The sequence below is a fragment of the Odontomachus brunneus genome, unplaced genomic scaffold, assembly GCF_010583005.1.
Source record: "Odontomachus brunneus isolate Ranch 3 - 2012 unplaced genomic scaffold, Obru_v1 Obru_scaffold_062, whole genome shotgun sequence".
Lineage (NCBI taxonomy): Eukaryota > Metazoa > Arthropoda > Insecta > Hymenoptera > Formicidae > Odontomachus > Odontomachus brunneus.
In genome coordinates, this window is record NW_022639512.1 from 1842799 (window position 1) to 1861917 (window position 19119).

Consider the following 19119-nt stretch of genomic DNA (forward strand, 5'->3'; position numbering starts at 1 on the left):
TCTCTCTCTCTCTCTCTCTCTCTCTCTCTACTTTTATTATAGAAGATAAATAAAGTAAAATAAATATCTTATCATAAAATTTAGTTTTTTTAATATAACTGCAATATGGTGTATGAATATTTTGTACTCTTTTTATTTCTTGGCACAAAACATACTTTAATGCAACACACAAAATTTTCATCATTCCCTTTTTCATTGTATCTGAATTTCATTTTCGTTCGCCCAAAACGTTAATTCTGACTTATTTGTCCGTTACGTGATTCGCCGCTCTGCAATTACGCGTGCAATTACGAGCTCGTTGCCACGTTTTTCCAGTCGCAGCAACTCACAACGTACGGATTGTCGCAACCAGCTGTGCAAGTCCTTGTTGAACATCCGCAACTGCGTTCTCGTGCTCGATCGCGAGGCAATGCACTTCGCGCTGACAATGTAGTACTTTACGAGCGCGAAAGCCGACTTCTCCGAGTACAATGACTGCAAGCTGTCGGTTTTGAAGGGCAGGGCGATGCTACATAAAAAATACACGTTGAGACTGCTTGATCGGCGAGACGTTCTTACGAATGCTACTTGGTAACTACCTGTTGGGCTCCACTTCGTTATCGAGGAACGGGAGTGGTATTACGATTTCGTCCGCCGCATTTTCCTTATTATATCCTTATCAAGATAAAAGTTTACATCGTCTCATGATTCTCAAAAAACAGAGAATTGATAACAATCGAAATAGAACTGCTATTAAAAACTAAAAATATAGCACTATATATAACTGCATAATTCCTCCTTATTATAATATCTCGCGAATTCCACGGAAATATAGTTACCTCATCGTACAAAACAAAGATGTGATCCGACTGTGTGATCGCGAAGATGTAAAGATGATCGCTCGAAAAATTATAAACATGAAGAATAGTAAAAAAAGCTTCTTATTCTTAATTATAAAGCTTCTTAATTATAAACACGTTCCTGAATTCTCACCATTGATCGCGCGTCTTGCGTTTCCCCGCTTCACCGTAGAACGTTTCTTTCTTTTGAACGTGAAACTTCGGTAATCTCCGCTGTTGCGCTCAGATACTGGAAAACGCACAACAAATTATCAAATTCTTATTCAATTATTCCAATTACTACGAAAATTTGTGTTATACCAACACTATCTTTTGCGACAATCGTTGATTAACAGAAGCAACGGTCCTAACGAAAGGATCGATGCACATTTGTACTTGTTATTCGCGAAGATCTCTTTAAGGCTCTTGGCTCCTCGCATTGTCTATCTCTTTTTAATGAAGTCAGAAGTGAGAAAATGTATGCTAAAAATTCTTGCGAAATATGTTAAAATAAAAATATATATTCATAAAGTAACACTTGCAATCGGTTAAACAAATTTGTAAGATATTCCGTGCACTCCCCTTTTGCTCTAACAATCAATAATTTATCGTAAATTAACGTGACATACATAATTCATCTTCTTAACCTATTTTTTCGCCTATTTCTATTCAAATTAATTTACAATAAATTATTGATTGTTAGAGCAAAAGAGGAGTATCTTACACGGAATATCTTACAAATTTGCTTAATCGATTGCAAGTGTTACTTTGGATGGATATATATTTTTATTTCAATGTATTTCGCAAGAATTTTTAGCATGCATTTGCTCGCTCCTGACGTCATTAAAAAGAGATAGACAATACGAGGGGCCAGGAGCCTTAAATCGCAAAGAACCGACTTACGCGCCGAATACGTGATGAGTCCGTTACAAGCGAGCGACGTTTTCGGCGGTGTGATCGCGATGGACGGGATTTTGACGTCTCGGACGTCTTGGCTGGGCTTCGACCAGCCGGCACCGTTCGTCCGCAGGAAGGTCTTCAGCTCGTCGAAGAGGTCGAACAGCATCTTCGCGTTGCGATATTTGATATTCCCCGCGTAATAGGAGTGTCTCGTGAGAGGCAGGATGTAGACCCGCAAGTAACCGCCCAGTGTGTCAGCCAAAGCTTTCAGCATCAGATGCTTCGTTTTGCCCACGGACAACCTCCGCACGTTCTCGAGGCATGTGTGAAAATAGTCCATCAGGTGCGCTATGTACTGATCGTTTTGCGGATCGATGACTTTCACCTAACGGAGAAAAAGATTTTAGAAACTCCTCCGCGCGCGAATCCTTCGATACTCCGTTACTGTTTATGCGCGTGTGCGTATGTGTGTGCGCGCGCGCGCGCGTGTATATGTGAGAGAGATTATCCGGACCATCATTTTTATTTAGTACCATCCGAATATTGGTTTTCCCTTGTGGGAAATTGAAGCGCTGAGTAAATCGAAATTGAAACGCAAATAAATCGAATCACATGTTACGAGTTTCCGGCGAAACGAAGTAAAAATTATTCCATTGTGAAGTTATTGCTTCTGTGCAAGCTTGCCAGTTTGACAATAATTTGGTCCAAAGTTAGACTTGAAGAACGTGTATCAGCAGCGGGAGTTTAATTTCCGTGATTTTTATTGTATGCAGATAAGATTCCGCGAATTCAATTCTCATAGTGCGGCTCGCGTGCATGCAGTATTGTCGGAGGATAATTGGATTCACCTCGGGCAAAATGTCTTGGAATATTCTTCGGCTGTTAAGGACGGCAAATTCTTCGCTAGTCCAGCATTGCTTTCCATAATCGTTTCTCTCAAATAAAACGGTGCCGACATTCTGACTACGTTTAGAAGATTTAGCACCGGTTGCCCTGCCACGAGATACACAACGACTGCATTAAAAACACGAATCAGCTGGAAACAGCTGTGTTTAATATATTAAGTTTGCTTAAATTCAATGTTAATTTAAAACAGAGATTAAATTATTATTTACTCATCGGGTTGATATTGCGCAATTAAACGAACATGAAAACATTTAATCATCGATTAAACGATATACATACTTCAGCAAATGTGAATCAAGTACCTTCTACTGAAGATGCAGCCTACAAGTACTAAGAGGAACCATAAAGAACATATGTTCATACTCCGAAACGAGAGTCTCAAGTGGTTAACCGCGTGATTTTCTTCTCACGGATTTCTTAAACATTTTTGGCAAGCCTTTCAACGGCTCGCACACGTTGCTCTCGAGTATTACGCTTCTGTCACTTGCGTTATTTCGTAGCAATAGAACGATAACTTCAGGCGTAGCTTCTTACTGTTTTCTATCGAAATAATAAGAAATTACAAAATTTCAATTTTTTATAAAAATAGTTATGTGCTGTAATTACAAAAAAAGGCAAATATAATTATATATATATATATAATACTACGTATTTTCATAAATATAATATATCGATATTAAAATAGATGTTATAAAAGTTTTTTGAAGAATGTGTATAATGTGTATTCTTAATATTTTTTACATAACATCGTTACCATCGTATAATGCTACTCAGTAACAGATCCTATATATTTGTAATATACATATTTTGATTTAATATATGTATATTTAATTATTATAATATACATATTTTGATAATATATATTTTTTTATTTTCTACATGCTATGTATATCAAAAAATGAAAATACTAATCTTCTGATATTTATAAATAATAAATATCCATGCAACGCGTTATAAGAGAAACTGCGCGTTAAATACTTTTTATACTCATTACTTTTAAAGAAATGTTAATTTTATTATTATTTTAAATTAATTTAAATTTTTTTTAAAGACGGACACGTATTTCTTAAATATTATTTTGTTTATATACTTATTTACTTTAATCGATATATTAAAGGGCGAATACATTTTTTTTATTATATTTTTATTTGCCACAAGTTACTATAAGTAACTTATAGTCAATATAAGATATCGATCAACTTGTAGATGATGCGACAACCGCTATTATTCATTTAAAACGATTGTATGAATTCAGACACTATAGTATCTGTTACTCAGCTGCTATGAACGCACTGAACGATATGTATGTACTTATGTTTATTTACATCGCATATATTAAGGCATACATAATGCATACATAATGCATACATAATGCATACGTAAGCGCTGATTAATGAAGAATACAAACTTTGTATGTCACTTAGTAATAATATACATAAATTTTTTGCGCTGTTTATTCCTTCAAAATATAATATTCTTCATTAAAATATCATACAAGTTTATCATTAAAACACTCTTAGATATTCTTAAAAAAAGAGAAATATACTAAAATCAGTGTGAGAAATTTATGTTAATTTGTGAAAGTTAAATGACATAATAGTAGCGAAATAACATCATATTACATAAGATGCATTTTCAGTAATTATTGGGTAGGTAATGTCATTTATGTTTACTTAAGTATTCCAATATTGTTCAATAATACATTATACATATATTTTCATCATTGTCAATATTCATGTACTCAAAAAAAAATAAATGTACAAATATTTATTTTATCTACTGTACGTTAATCAGTATCGTACTTTTATTTGTTTTAAGACCATAACAGCTTCAATCTTAATCTCATGTAATTTTGTAGTACCATATTTTACATTGATTGTTTTTTCAAATACAAGTTCTGTAAAATATCTTGGAACTAGAAAATCTCGTTTCTTTATTTCTGCAAAAAATCTGGCTATCGATGCGCAGAATTAGAAAGTCTTAGGAAGCCTTCATTTTACATAAAAATCTTAATTGTAAGAATTTTATTTCTTCCGTATTAAGTTTTACTACTCCTTCTTGGTTGTCGATCGAGAGCAAAGTGCCGACGGCTTCTCGGTCTTCGCCGAGAATTACTTTGACTCGATCACCGCGCGACGGTATTACAGGTTCAAGTTGCTCGCACCCTAAGTTGACAACTCTATCCTCGGTAGGTAAGTAAACGGTGCACATACCGCCCTATGAATAAAACGGTTCGTTGTTAGAAATTGGTAAAATAAAAAAGATGTGCGTATATATATAAATATTAACATTGTTATAATTAAAAAAAACAGTTAAATATCTCATTATTTTAAATTATTGTATAAAAAATCAATTTACCGAAATTCCACGAATGACTGCTTGCTGACCAGCGAGCGCAGGATCGTCATGGGAGTCGCGAATGCGTACTTCGATATCAGTTGTGTGCCATTCTGAGCCTCCTATGATACCAGAACCGACACCTGTATCCAATCCTGCGCCAGGTGTTTGTGGATTGTATGGGCTACCTGTAATTCCAATTACGTCTTATATAACTCGTAATATATATATAAAAAATTAACTTTGATATCAAATGAATCCATTGGACTTGCATCTGTTATTGAAATGTCCAAAATAGACAATTATCACAATGTGAGATAATCGATTGATATTGACAATTTTTGTTACATTGATGCAATAACAAATTGATTAAAAGTTAATTAGATATCTAGATACCAGAGATACCTAGATTTTTATAAAAATAAAATGAGATTTTCTAATTTCAAGATATTTTACAGAACTTGTTATATTTGCAAAAAAAAAAACAATCGATTTAAAATATGATAAAAGAAATATGGTATTACACGAGATTAAAATTAAAGCTGTTATTGTCTTAAAACGAATAAAAGTATGAAACTCGACTTACATACAGTGGATAAAATAAAAAAAATTTGTGCATTTATTTATTTTTTGCATATTCTTCTTGTATGTACTTCTCATACTAAAAAGTATAAAATGTATAAATATTTTTTTGCACAATTCAATTACAAGAGAATTACTTACCTGGTGTCATAGGACTATAACCGATTGGAGATGGAGTTGCGAATGCTCCATGTGGACTTGTGGTATATCCAGTTCCACTTGGGGATGGTGTGGCAACGTAACCTGCAGGACTTGGACTCGCAGTGGCACTTCCAGCAGGACTAGGACTCGGCTGGTACGAACTGAAGCTTTGTTCTGAGCCGTACATAGTGCCTGGAGTTTGCGGAGTGAACGGACCGCCGGTGGGAGGATATCCAGGCGCGTAGCCAGGCGAGCCACCCTCTTCCATACTGTAGCCATCGAAATCGTTTGTTCTGGCGGGAGTATTTGTGACAGCCGGGTCCCAAGCTCCTGACTGGCCTGGTGTTCGCGAGCCATCGTGAGACGGTGTCATTGAACCATAATGAGGAGTACGAGAGCCATCTGTAACATTAAAAATAAAAAACAATTGATACATTAAAGATTGCAGTTTTCGATTGAAGATAAGAAGATATATAGATTGTATTCTACGTTATATTCTTCCACACTTTCTTCTAACCGTGATTATATCGGGACATATAATGTGTAGAACTACTCACTTTCGTACATAGGTGTTTGAGAGCCATGCATAGGTGTCTTTGATCCATCCCTGGTGTACATCGGTGTTTGTCCACCAGCTACGTACGCTGGAGTTCTGTTGTAACTGCTGAAACCACCATCCTTCGTCGGTACACCGACATTTGCGATATGAGATCGATCCACGGAAATCGTCTGGCATGTGGAATGTAATTCCACTCGCGCCGTGGTCTCCGTCGCGTCCTTCACGATACCCACATTGCCCTTGTAAGGTCCGCCAGTTATCTTGATAGTGGTTCCGATTAATTCCCTATCGCGTCTTGCACCGCCACCGCGACCTCTGCCTCTTCCACCTCCACCGCCTCTGCCAAAGCCTCCCCTATAATTATAGTAATATATAAAAAAGAGCAAAAACAATTGATAGCTTTATGAGATTGAGAAGTTGTTTCATCATTATCAATCATTATTGCTTACACAACATAAATTAATTTCGAATATCTTAATACCTTTTTTAAGAGCAGGCAAAAGAATATGCTAATATAGTTGATAAATAAGAGTTGATAAATAAGAGGAAAAATAATAAAGAATAATAATAATAATAATAATAATAATAATAATAAACTAACCCGCTGGGATGCATTGGAGAAGCAATCCTAGGTGACATAAACCCAGCGACTGCCGACATAGTTGTCGCGTTTGTTTTGGTCCCACCAGATAATTGTAAATGTCTGGTTTTGCACACAAAAATTCCACCGTTGTCAACAAACATTCGTGAATGCAGGAAAGCGAAGCTTCTGTACAAATGTTTGATTTCACCGCCTCGACCCGCATGTGGTCCATCGACTACTTTAACGATATCCTTTTTCTGTATGGTATTCTGTTGTGAGTCCAGAGCGACTGCGTTCCTGTTTTCTCGACGCTTCGTGAGACCTTGCGGCCTCGCCTCGACCACCTTTCCATGCATGGAAAGCACGTGGAAATTCTCACGTTCTAACCGAACAATAACACCGACCGTTTGTGCGTCGAGTTGCACTAAATCACCCCACTGGAATTGACCTAAACTGTCGACGCCTGTTGCCATATCCGAGCATAGTTGTAGATCTCTAGGAAGAACCTCTAACTCGTGCATCGACAAATCAGAGAATAGAACTACTCTATTATGTTCTACTCTGACGATCAAGCCTGTGTCGCCTTCATATCTTCCTGCCACAACCTATCGATTAATTAAAACGATATTATAATGTTAAGCAATTCTTACGAATTTATATTCTTCAAGATTACATAAACTCTTTCTTTCTTAGTTACTTAACATTCTTCTTAACATTCTTAACATAGTTCTTAATATCTTACTTTAACGTGATCGCCCATTGTGAAGTATTTTCGTAACTCAGAAGCTTGGAATTCCAAGGCTTCTGTAAGCTCTTCGTGCTTCGGCATAACCATAATCATGTTTCCATCTATGGAAACAATCTTTCCTTGTAAATTTATCAATTCACCTTCGCACACTTCTACATTATCTCCGTTGCTGAAGGAGTGAGCAACAGATTGATCTTCCTTTCCAGAAACCCCGGTTCCTGGCGTTCCGCTTAAATCTATTTCGACGCCTTCTGGCGCTTCTTCGAATCTCTCTAATTCGGAAAGTGTAGGCTTAACACCCTCCGCGATAATAGCACTTGTGGTGAAATTTTTATAAAGAAAGCTGTAAAATAAAGGATGATTAATACATGGAAAACTAGATGAAGACACAATATATGAGGAAGGCGACTGCCACTTGTACTGCTAGTGAGTTTGGAGACACGGACATGGCATGCATATGTTTACAAAAGAAACTGTACATAAAGGTGAATAGTTTAGAATTTTTGACATATCGAATATGTGTGTGGCATATAGGTGCAATAATAAGGAAAGGTATTGCACTAACATTTACATTTTTAAGTTTTTTATCCGAAGAAAGATCAAACTCAGGCAGAACTAAACTGACTTCAACATTAAAGTTGTTGTTCATATTGTATATAGTATCAACTTAAAGAGTAGAAATAGAAACCAGTAATTACTTCCAGTATTAATTTAACCTCAAATCTTAATGACATCTTACAAGCAGTTTATTAAGATATATAACAAATTGAAAACGGTAAATAAATGTCTTGATTTTGACATTACACTTTTTTTTGGTTATACTTTTCATTAAAATCATGATAGGTAAGCAAAATATTGTGCGACATCATTTTTTACCAGTTCGACCTTTCTTCTTCTCAAAGGCGCTACTCATATTTCTTAATTCTTCTTTCAATTCAAGCAACTTTAAATTTACTAAAATCCATATAAAAAAAAATTCTAATAATAATTTTGATCACCAAGCTATTCTCCAAGTCTCTCACTCACTAATCATAAATATGACTAGATGCGCGCTGTACACATCAGTCATATTAAATCAAAATCAGTGCTGCTTTCTATACTGAACACTTTCTACACTGATTTTGACAAGAACTTGTCAAATCGTCTTTCTCATAACATATTACCAAAAAAAAAAAGATTATTAAACAGACCCTTTACGACTGTATCTATTTCCTTCGAATATAAGGAAATCTCCGTCGCTAGTAACTTCTCCTCCAATGGCGCGGATTGCCTCAGGATCAAACGGCTTCGCCGGTGGCCGTCTCTTCTTCTTGCGTTTTAAAGCTTCAGATTCACTCTGTGCTGTTCTTAATGCACCGCGTGGTCTAGTATAATCAATTCTCGGCAGTAACTTCAGATGCACCTGATTTTGCGCCAAATCGACATAATCCACCTGAGCTATGTCGTCTTTATAAATGCCCCGTTTCAAGCGAACCCACTGTTTGGCTTTCAGACCAGTCTGTTCTTTAACAACTCGCAACACATCCGTCATCTCTTTAATCGGCACCATTTGCTGCTTCCATATACCCATTCTCAAACTTCCAACACTTTCAATGGCGGCTTTTACATGCGCCTGTTTGAAGGCCTCTACATAGATGTATCCTTTGACACCTTCCGGTGCCACAATAGATTTTATCTGGAGAGGTTCACCTGCAATTTCACAAAAAGACACAAGAGCCATTACGAATGAGCTGAATATAATTTGATAACTAGAAGCTCTTTATTTTCCCGAAATTTATATCTTACCCGAAAATTGGTATGTAATGTACTTTCGCATCAATAGAAGTACAGTAGATTTTTCTTCTCCTATACGACATTTAACCATCCACAAATTCGGATCTTTCACTCCAGGTAATAGAGTTTGCTGCGTGATTTCGTCACTCATCTCTTCGCCACCATCGCCAAAGTGACGAGCGGCAAGCGATTCGTCAGCATATTTTTTTCTGAGATATTCTTCAATTTCGTCCTCTTTCTGCGAACTAATAAAAAGTTCGTTAAATAAAAGAAGAAGCAATTGCGACACGATTGTTTATTAAAATGAAAGTCGTAAAGTTGAACAAAAGTCTAATGTTATTTCTGAAATTTTAATACTTACTCCCAGAGGTTTGTGCCTCTGCGTCGTCCTTCGATTTCACGTGCAGTTGGTCCTAACTCGTCTACCTCATTTCCTACAATACCAATTTCTTGGGCACCTTCCTCCCATTCATCGTCATCTTCAACCTCATCGTCTACCTCAGCCTCATCAATGATAAAGCCGCCAAATCTATCCTTTTTCTTCTTTTTTTTCGGCCTATCTTCATCCTCTTCATCTTCTTCTTCATCATATTCACTGCTATTATCCAAGTCTTCTCCTGTAATCGTGAAAATCTATTGTAAGAACAAATTGTTTAGCATGTATTCAAAATTGAAAATTTTCCAATTATACCTTCAGGTTCTTCCTCAGGTTCATCAAGAGCTTCCTCATCACCCGATCTGGCTTCCTCTGCTTCATCTATCTTTACATCTCCATCTTCAGAGCTATAGATAAAATTTAATTGTTATTTGTATTTTTTGTGGAAAATAGTGGAAATTGTGGAAAATACAAGTACTTCAAAAAATACACAATAATCAATATAGCTCAGTTCTCAGCAAAGTGTAGTATGCACTATGATGCATAGACTGAATAATCTCTGCAGGTGAAACCAAGTTATCTCAACAAGAAGCATAGTTAATTTTAGTAGTATTCAAGAAAAAAGATTGAGGACCGCTATTTGGATTATAGAAGAAGAAAAATATTTCATACATAACAAATCAAGTTAAAGAAATAAAAACGAAATTACATGTAAATACAAACTAACATGTGAAATTTAGCGCAACTGTCCAGATGTTAATATGAGTGAAATGATGCGCTTAAGTTAGGTTAGGTTACAAACTTGAACTCACCCAGACGGCGATCGGGAACGTGATCGAGACCTGGATGGACTCCTCGATCGTGAGCTGGAGCGACTTCTGCTGCGAGAAACACTCCGAGATCTTCCTATAGGGCTACCCGCATCACTAACCGCTGCAAAAATTTTATCATATGACACTATTCCACATCTTTAATGCTAACAACGCTATCATTTTTGTTGACGAAATATCGTAAACGTTACCTTCTGAATCCGACATTTCAACGTTGTCCGCATACAACAACTAGGTTCAAGAAAACGTGGCGTTCAATGAACAATCTCAACGATTATTACTTCTGATTGAATATACTTTTTGACCTCCGACAGATCTGCCCTGGGAGAATCACTCTACCACACTCAACGATGGTTTCTGAACCACCTGGACTAGAAAAAGGAGATTTCACGGGACAGAGTGAAACTAAGAGCAGCCATCGGCCTGATTTTAGTGACCAGAGCTAGGCGTGTGGCGCCATCTAGAGACACCAACACGTAGACGACCGACCAATCAGCTGTAATGTAGGATTCATGGCTCTTGCACATAGGACGCGGTAATGCTTGCCGCGCGGCGGAATCCACGCGATAGCCAATCAATATGTTATTTTTCCGTAAGAGCTAGAAGGTTATTACGGAAAGCAGCGTATTGATTGGCTGTCGCGCGAACTTCCGCCGCGTAGCAAGCATTACCGCGTCCTGTGTGCAGGAGCCATCACACTGCGTCACAGATGTCTATACTATACTAGATCGCTAACTTCGTCAAAAAAGCAGGGTAGCGATCATGAATCTTTCACGTAAACTTCATTTTCATTTTTCACTTTTCACTGTGTTATTTCACATGAAAAGTGAACAATAAAAATATGGAAAGCAATATTTATGTAATATAGATTATTAAAATTAAAATGTAATTACAGTATACACAATGTAATATATAACACATTAATAAGCATTGGGTGCTTTCCAGTTGCGTACACTGTGTTACACAAAAACAGTTTATTGGTTGCATATTATCTTACAAGATATTTTAGATAATTGGTCTGTTCTTTTCAGCTAACTGCTGAGCTGGTTCAATAAGTTAAAGTAAGACAACTATATGTTTTCTCACTCTAACTTATTGCACCAGTTCAGCAGTGCAGCTGAAAAGAACAGACCACATATGTGACCAATAAACTGGTTTTGTATACGTGTGTGTCAAGATGTGATTAAGCAATTGGAAAGCACCCATTAAGTGCTTACGATATCGAGTGTAGAGCGAGTAAAAAGAAGTAGTATCTATTCCCATCTACAACTAATATATTTTATGGCTACTCTTGCTTTGCTCTGTTCTGTCTTTTATCTACAGGGTGCGTTCTAACAATGGGTGCGTTCAGCAGATAAAAGCGCTCAGTGAGCACTCGATGTTTATTGGTTTATTCTGTTGGTTCCCTATATTTAGACCAATTACGTTTACGAATCACTCAACAGTTGTACAACTATTGTGTCTGCTGAACGTGCCCAATATGACTGCGTCAAACGACACAATTAATGTAGTGTAAGAGTGCCTCTCCATATGGCGTAAATTGCGTAAAGGGACGTCTACATTGGAAGTAAGCAGTAAGAAGTAGGAAGTAAGAATAAGAAATTGACCAATCATAGTTGATTATTCTTCTCACATTCGACTATGGTTGGTCAATTTCTTACTTTTACTTCCTACTTACTTCCAATGTAGACGTCCCTTAAAAGTAACTTGCGCCAATCAATCATATCATCTCATTTAAGTACCAGTTTCCATCTAGTTATTTTGTGCTCTTTACGCTATTTTCGTTACGCCAAATCTAATTTTTGGCTGTATTAGGTGCCTCCCCATGTGGCGTAATTTGCGTAAGCGTAACCTGCGTAATATAGTAATTTACAAGAAGTTACGTCATTTTGCAAGTCGACATTCAATACCTAATCCCCATGGCGCGTATTTTGTTAAATTCGCGTAAAGCGTAATCAATAACTTCCTAAAGCTAACCAATAAAAGATCAGACTTTCTATTGTACATTACAACAGAAATACTAAGTTGATTCTCGATTGGTTGTTATTATCCCTCATAGAAATATCATACTAAGAAATAATGAAAAATTATTAGTGATTAAATATTACCAGTAATTCAGTAATTTTTTAACCAGTACTTAATTTCTGGTGAATACTGATAATAAAATTGTTAAATACATAAATTGTTAAATACATAAATTGTTAAATACATAAATTGTTAAATACAGATAATAAAACACTGTTAAATATTGATATTACATATTAATATTTAAGTATTGAAATCAATCATAAGGTAGGATTTGTAACATTAAATATTGAAATACTTGAGTACTAAAAGTTGTATTTGAATCACAGAATATTACTAAATACTGTACTTTTAATACCGAAAATAAATAATTAATCAATGATTCTTAGTATGATATTTCTATAAGGGTGATTAAAATGTCTCTAGTGTCCTTTTATGCAAAGCGCCTCTATGTTTACAAAACAAACTACAATACTGATGTTAAACAATTTTCTCAATCGGTAATATACAACGCCATCTATAAGTGAAACATAAAAATCAGATTTATGCGATTTAGCGTATATAAAAATTTAAATTTATGAGAACAAGTTTTTCGAAATGGATTTCTATCCAAAATAATTCAACTTTAAACTTATGGCTTCAGATTTGGATGGCTTGAAAATTATAACTTTATGAAAGAGAACTGAGAAATCACCTAGGTGACGAGTAAACAACGGGTTTGCTGTAAAGTATCATTTGTATTTCTCGAGTATAAGCGTAAGCAAGATCTATCATTTGGCTTTGGCATGTCAGATCCCACGGAGAACATTCTCGCCCAATATTATGGATTTTCTGCGAAACCGAAAGTCGAAAAATTCTTATCGATTCATGAATGCGCGAGCAATGCGGAGAACGATGCGGACAAATTAATTGGCAATCAATCTACGATAGATACTAATGACGATGACACATTCAAGGAAACGGAAGTGCAGGTGCGACATTGATACAACTTGCCTCTGTTGTTTGAGTTAGCAATGTTAGATGAATTGAAAGATGGAAGTAACTTATATTTGAAATGTGTTATCTCCACAACTGAAATAAACGAAACACGATAATTCACGATAAATTTGCAGGACGACGATGTTAAAAGCGAGAAAAGAAATTCCGAGGACAATAACGTTCTGACGAGATCCTCGCGTTTATTGAAATGGGAAGCGCTCGAGAATGACAATGAAACATCAGCGGGATTCGATATTATTTTCGAAGCAAATACGGCGGGTAATTTCTATGAAAATACGAACGCTTCCAGCGGCAAAGACGCGCACAATGTTACCGCAAATAACGACAAGATTATCTCCGCTACTTTAGGTAAACGCCAGAATTATTTATTTGTTAATGTTATTACTCAAATTTACAATCGCTAAATTATATATTTTCTATTTATTCGAGCGTGTATAATATCACTAAAATATGATTCTACCACTTCGATCTTTCATATGCGGACAGAAGACAACGAAGGGAACGATTCATATCTCTCACTAAGCGAAGATGTTTCGGACGTTTCTTCGATAGAGGGGAGAAAAAAGCCGAAGGAGTCTTCAAATGTAGTTACTTCGTTTTTGACACCACTACCAAACAAGACTCCCATATATAACGAGACTTTTATAGACTTAACAGGTGTTGGACTTACGTCCCTTTCCATTGAAATGTTGGAAAAATATCCTGCAATACGAGTACGTGATGTATCATAAAAAGTTATTTTTTTTATGGAATAAGCTATTAAAGAACAAGGAAGAAGGCGGGAAAATCCTTGTCACATCATTGTTATGTAAACTTGAATTGAGCTGGACTGTTACAAGAATTGTGTGAAGTGTTTTATCCTTCTTCAGATGCTGTATTTGGAGAATAACGATTTGCTCGAACTTCCTAAAGAGCTCTTTCCTTTTCTGCCACGTTTGCAATGGTTGGATGTCCGAAATAATCAACTTACCAGCTTACCTACAACCATCAAATCGCACCCTTCGTTGGAGACTATTTTGCTACAAGGAAATAAAATCCAGACATTGCCGCTGGAACTTTGTAAGTGATACGGTATAACAATAAATTTTCTGTACTAATTTTATTGCAAATCTCTCTTTATTCTGCTTTATGTTTTTCAAATAACAATCGAGAGGCACCGTTTCAGGCTTGGTACCAAGACTTAAAACTCTCAACGTGGCAGATAATCCTATTGCTACGCCTCCAAAAAGTATTATAGCTCTGGGCTGTTCGAGTATTCTCAGCTATTTGCGTACAGAGTGGAATAAATTGCACCCGGACCAGCTCGTGACATTCGTAGAACGTAAGAAACCGACATTTCTGCATCATAACAGATTGCATTTTCATCAAACTCTAATCTATATATAATATTTTATCCGTTCTACTTGAATCAATTAAATAATTCTGACTGTGAACACGATTATAAGTAAATCAAACGTATTTCAGAGAAAATGGAACCAAAACCATCGACAATTTTATGTTATCAATCTCCTCGCGAGAAGCGACATAGATTGGCAAAGATTCCACGACGAGAATCGAAGAGCATAACTGACATCGGCGATTCGTTTAAAGGTGTTTCGGTCAGGAAGAGAGTCAGGGCTTACAGAGCCAGCAACAGGTACAACAGTCATGTGCGGATTAATGCGATCTTGGAAAATTCGGTAAATATTATGAGCGAGATAACGCGTAACGATGGTACTCTTTGCGCGTCGTGCGCCGAAAAACTCGCTACTCAACGCGAGGTCGAGATTAACGAACAGACGGGGAACGAGAGCGACGATAAGCCGGAGAGCATGTTGGATGAAAGGCAAAGCGATGAGCAGCATGCTTTTTTAAGAATAATAACTTCGTGTCACGACGTCAGAAAAACTTGCATCAGGAGAGAGATCGCCGAAGTCGATGCGGGTATCCTGCGTTTAACAGGACCGTCGTCGAGGTCGTGTTACGTTAGGCGAAACGTGACGGGCTTGATAACGTATAAACATTATCGCGAAAGAGAATGTAGAATCAAGGCGATCAGTAACGAGACAAGGCACATAGCGCTCGCGAAGTTCGACAAGTCCGTCGCGTTTAACGAGGAGAGAAAGAAGTATAAGGACACTCGGCACGCCGAATTGATCTTCGACATTGTCACGAAAGACATGCGGAAATTGCAGCTGCGTCCCATGCAACTGAAAGACTCGCGCTCCATATTATCATGCTTGAAAAATTATCTTGGGATATAAAATATAACGATAGCTGAGGTACAGATCGCGCTATCGCGAGGAATTTCCTTAGAAAGTACACAAAAGCAATTTAATTCCACTAGAATTTGTATAGTTACGTTGTATGTACGTGTGTAAGAAATTAAATGATAGGTTGTTCTACGATTAGATGTGACGGTAAAGGAACGAACGTTGCAATGGAGCAACGCTTGTACTGGATCTCTAAAGCGAAAGATCTGCTTACTGCACAATCGGCGACAATTCAGAGAATTAAGTAAGATATTTTTTACGACTATGTTCCCGCTAATTGTAGATACTACGCGTAAACTGTATTATGTAATATACAGGGACACAGATGCTATAAGAGAATGGAGACGTAGCAAGCATAGTTTCAGTAAAAGTATGGAAAAAGTTTCGAAAAGAAACGAAGGTATGTGACATTAAATACTTTTATAGTACGGCAGAGAAAGAATATGGAACATTTATATTATAATAAAATATACTTATTTATTAGATGACATTCCGTTCGCGATTGATGTAGAAGATTATCCTGAGATTAAAAAACGATCGGAAACGGTATTAAAAAACATTTTAATACACATTTTATCCTAAAATAATCTGAGCTAAAGCAAAAGGTTTTTTTAATTTCATTAATTGTTTATTTAGGGAAATTATTCGGGTAGCCGGAAACAGAGAAAATTCAAATTTGCTCCGCCAGTGTAAGTCTAGAATGTATATTGTATATTTTATGAAAAAAACATAGAAATATCATTTTTTCGAAATGTTAACACATTAAATCGGATTTCAGAAATATAAATAAAAAGATTCAAGAATTGATAGGATCCTTGCAAGAATTCGAAATCGCAAAATCTACAGAAACATTAACGCCAAAATCCAAACAAGAACACCTTCAAAACGAGATCGAGAAGGTATACTTAATTCGTTTATGACACGAAATCAAAATTAAAAACTAAATTTACTACTTGATTTTCTTTCGTAGCTCTCACACTTTCAAAAGGAGGTGCGATATTTAAGAAGATACAACGAAATGACTTTAGCTCCAATAAATTCTCCAAATGATAGATTTTAATAACTTCCTTACTTTTAAACTTATTTATCGCGATACACCCCAGAAAAACCCAGCATCAGTCTTGAGTCTGTTTATTTAAATAAAACAGTAATAATTACATTATAGTATTAATTTTACGCCCAGTCTCAATAGCACGTACCGAGGTAATTGGACAAGTTCTCCTCATATAATCATGTAAACTTTCTATATAATAAAAAATAAAACAACATTAGGAAATTCTTCCATGACACCATATAGAGTGACCTATATAATAATATACTACCAACAATTTTATCCAAAACTACACGAAATAACGACAAATTTTTATTTAGTTATGGTTCAATCTATATCGATAATAATAAAATACATATTATTGATAATATATATTTAAAATAGAAAAAAGAAAAACGCACGACTATTAAATCAAAGACATATCTCTCGATAATTATATCTCGATAATTATATCTCGAGAAAATATCTAAAAAATCGTAAAGATAATTTGAAAAAAAAAGTATTCGCAGTTCTTTCCAATATCCTCACCAGTGCATCCAATTCTTTAACTCGGTTATCGTTATATTCGGTATAAAAATCTTAAAAGCAATAATTGCCATCAAGTAAAGTCTAACGTGTAAGTTTAATGTGTCTGCGATAACCACGAATGTTTTTTTTTCCCTTTTCTTTTTTGTAAATGGCACTCAATCAAGCCTCGTAATGAAATCTAGAGGTATACATAATAGATACATAATATTCTCAGAATACTACCTCAAACAGCACAACGAATTACTATAACTGGTATTTTACCAGAGGTAAAATTGGTAATAGATATAATCAGTAGCATAGATACAAGACAAATAATTTAAGAATTTTTTTATAATTATTTCTTTTATGGCTCTAATGATTACTATTTATGTTAATGCTGTACATTTCGTACACTAATTTGTATTAGAGCTTGTATTAGATAACGTATTAATAACTTGGTAGAGTTAAAATAACATTATATAAAGCTTATAGTGTCAAATGTGATTAGCATATAATGGAAGCGGACATCTAAAATATGTCTTGCTCATGTTCAATACTAACAGTAACGAGCTATGATATAATGATGTGATACTTTTACTTTTTTAAATAGGTGTCATATATCACATTTCGTAGCGCGACATATATACATACATATATGTGCAGTTTTAGAGCCAATTAACGAAGGAAATTCATAAAGAAGACTATAAAATGCAAAATTATGTATGAAACTTCTTTTTAAAAGGCCTTGCTATTAAAAACTTGAACATATATTGCAACATGTTTGTCACTGAGCAGAGTAAATGCTATTATGGGATATATTCATTTCTCTGATTACGCATCAGATTAAACTACACACTTAAGAATTATATCTATATATACTTATGTCTCTCTCACACACACATACACACACGCACGCACGCACGCACGCACGCACGCACGCACGCACGCACGCACGCACGCACGCACGCACGCACGCACGCACGCACGCACGCACGCACGCACGCACGCACGCACGCACGCACGCACGCACGCACGCACGCACGGTGTCCCACAACTGGTAGAACACCCGTTAAGGGTAGGTAGAGGGTGAAATTTGGAACTGAAAGTTCCTCTTTTATTTTTGGATCCGACAATTAGTTATAACGAAATATTAATTAACTAAGTCTGCCAATTCCTTAGTGTGAGCGTTCAGGGCTATAGGACGCCGTGGACTCCTCAGAGATCCTGCTTGTTCGTTTTTTTCCCCATTTTGTATATACATACTAAAATCATTCATGATATTCAACCACCGACATGCAGAAAACATTCAAATCACCCACGCACTCGAAGGAAACATACCACACATGTTTCCCCTCTCCGGCAAATAAAATGCAATCACTCCGCCCACTCGCACTAGAAACATTCAAATTATCCATGCACTCATAACCGCACACAAAAACACCTATACATCACACCCATACATTGAAAACTTGCCACTACCCTAGCCCCGATCAGACACCCATCCACATACCCACTCATTTATTTATCCATATTTATTTCTCTGTGATAATTGTCGGATCTAAAAATGGAAGAACATTCAGTTCCAAATTGCACTCCCTACCTACCCCTAATGGGTGTTCTACCAGTTGTGGGACACCTTGTATATATCATATATATATATATATATATATATATATATATATATATATATATATATATATATATATATATATATATATATATATAATATATA

The 19119-nt window shown here is 36.0% G+C and overlaps 3 protein-coding genes across 3 annotated transcripts in view; 1 reads left to right on the top strand and 2 right to left on the bottom strand.

The window, feature by feature from the left end:
* Positions 1-2985, bottom strand: part of LOC116846258 — a 6397-nt gene extending 3412 nt beyond the window's left edge. The window contains exons 1-6 of the mRNA XM_032819854.1: positions 2927-2985; positions 2567-2711; positions 1722-2103; positions 973-1068; positions 579-654; positions 337-508 (exon numbers count right to left, since the gene is read on the bottom strand). Coding sequence (XP_032675745.1) covers positions 337-508; positions 579-654; positions 973-1068; positions 1722-2103; positions 2567-2711; positions 2927-2985 — 930 coding nt within the window. The remainder of the gene's footprint in view (positions 1-336; positions 509-578; positions 655-972; positions 1069-1721; positions 2104-2566; positions 2712-2926) is intronic.
* Positions 2986-3926: 941 nt separating this feature from the next.
* On the bottom strand, positions 3927-10953 carry LOC116846238 (transcription elongation factor SPT5). Its single transcript, XM_032819805.1, has 12 exons — positions 10745-10953; positions 10536-10656; positions 10039-10130; positions 9709-9964; positions 9360-9592; positions 8765-9263; positions 7569-7917; positions 6845-7431; positions 6242-6597; positions 5685-6086; positions 4983-5149; positions 3927-4841 (listed from the first exon to the last, which is right to left on the bottom strand). The coding sequence occupies exons 1-12, from the start codon at positions 10758-10760 to the stop codon at positions 4605-4607; spliced, it is 3315 nt and encodes a 1104-aa protein (XP_032675696.1). The 5' UTR covers positions 10761-10953; the 3' UTR covers positions 3927-4604.
* A 2381-nt stretch (positions 10954-13334) lies between these two features.
* LOC116846211 (leucine-rich repeat and death domain-containing protein 1-like) lies at positions 13335-17428 on the top strand. The gene is made up of 11 exons (XM_032819756.1): positions 13335-13549; positions 13691-13925; positions 14064-14290; positions 14447-14636; positions 14743-14898; positions 15042-15213; positions 15969-16073; positions 16147-16229; positions 16314-16375; positions 16466-16518; positions 16608-17428. Exons 1-11 carry the CDS (start codon positions 13364-13366, stop codon positions 16747-16749), a joined length of 1611 nt encoding a protein of 536 aa, XP_032675647.1. The 5' UTR covers positions 13335-13363; the 3' UTR covers positions 16750-17428.
* Positions 17429-19119: the final 1691 nt, after the last annotated feature.

Excerpts from the sequence above, each read along its gene's own strand:
- LOC116846238 (XM_032819805.1), bottom strand. Across the intron at positions 10,131-10,535 it reads CGTTCCCGATCGCCGTCTGG|CTCTGAAGATGGAGATGTAA; the intron begins GTGAGTTCAAGT and ends TTTTATCTATAG. Across the intron at positions 4,842-4,982 it reads CAGTCATTCGTGGAATTTCG|GGCGGTATGTGCACCGTTTA; the intron begins GTAAATTGATTT and ends TTTTATTCATAG.
- LOC116846211 (XM_032819756.1), top strand. The coding sequence starts at position 13,364 with ATGTCAGATCCCACGGAGAACATTCTCGCCCAATATTATGGATTTTCT. Across the intron at positions 14,291-14,446 it reads AAAAATATCCTGCAATACGA|ATGCTGTATTTGGAGAATAA; the intron begins GTACGTGATGTA and ends ATCCTTCTTCAG. Across the intron at positions 16,074-16,146 it reads GCGACAATTCAGAGAATTAA|GGACACAGATGCTATAAGAG; the intron begins GTAAGATATTTT and ends TGTAATATACAG.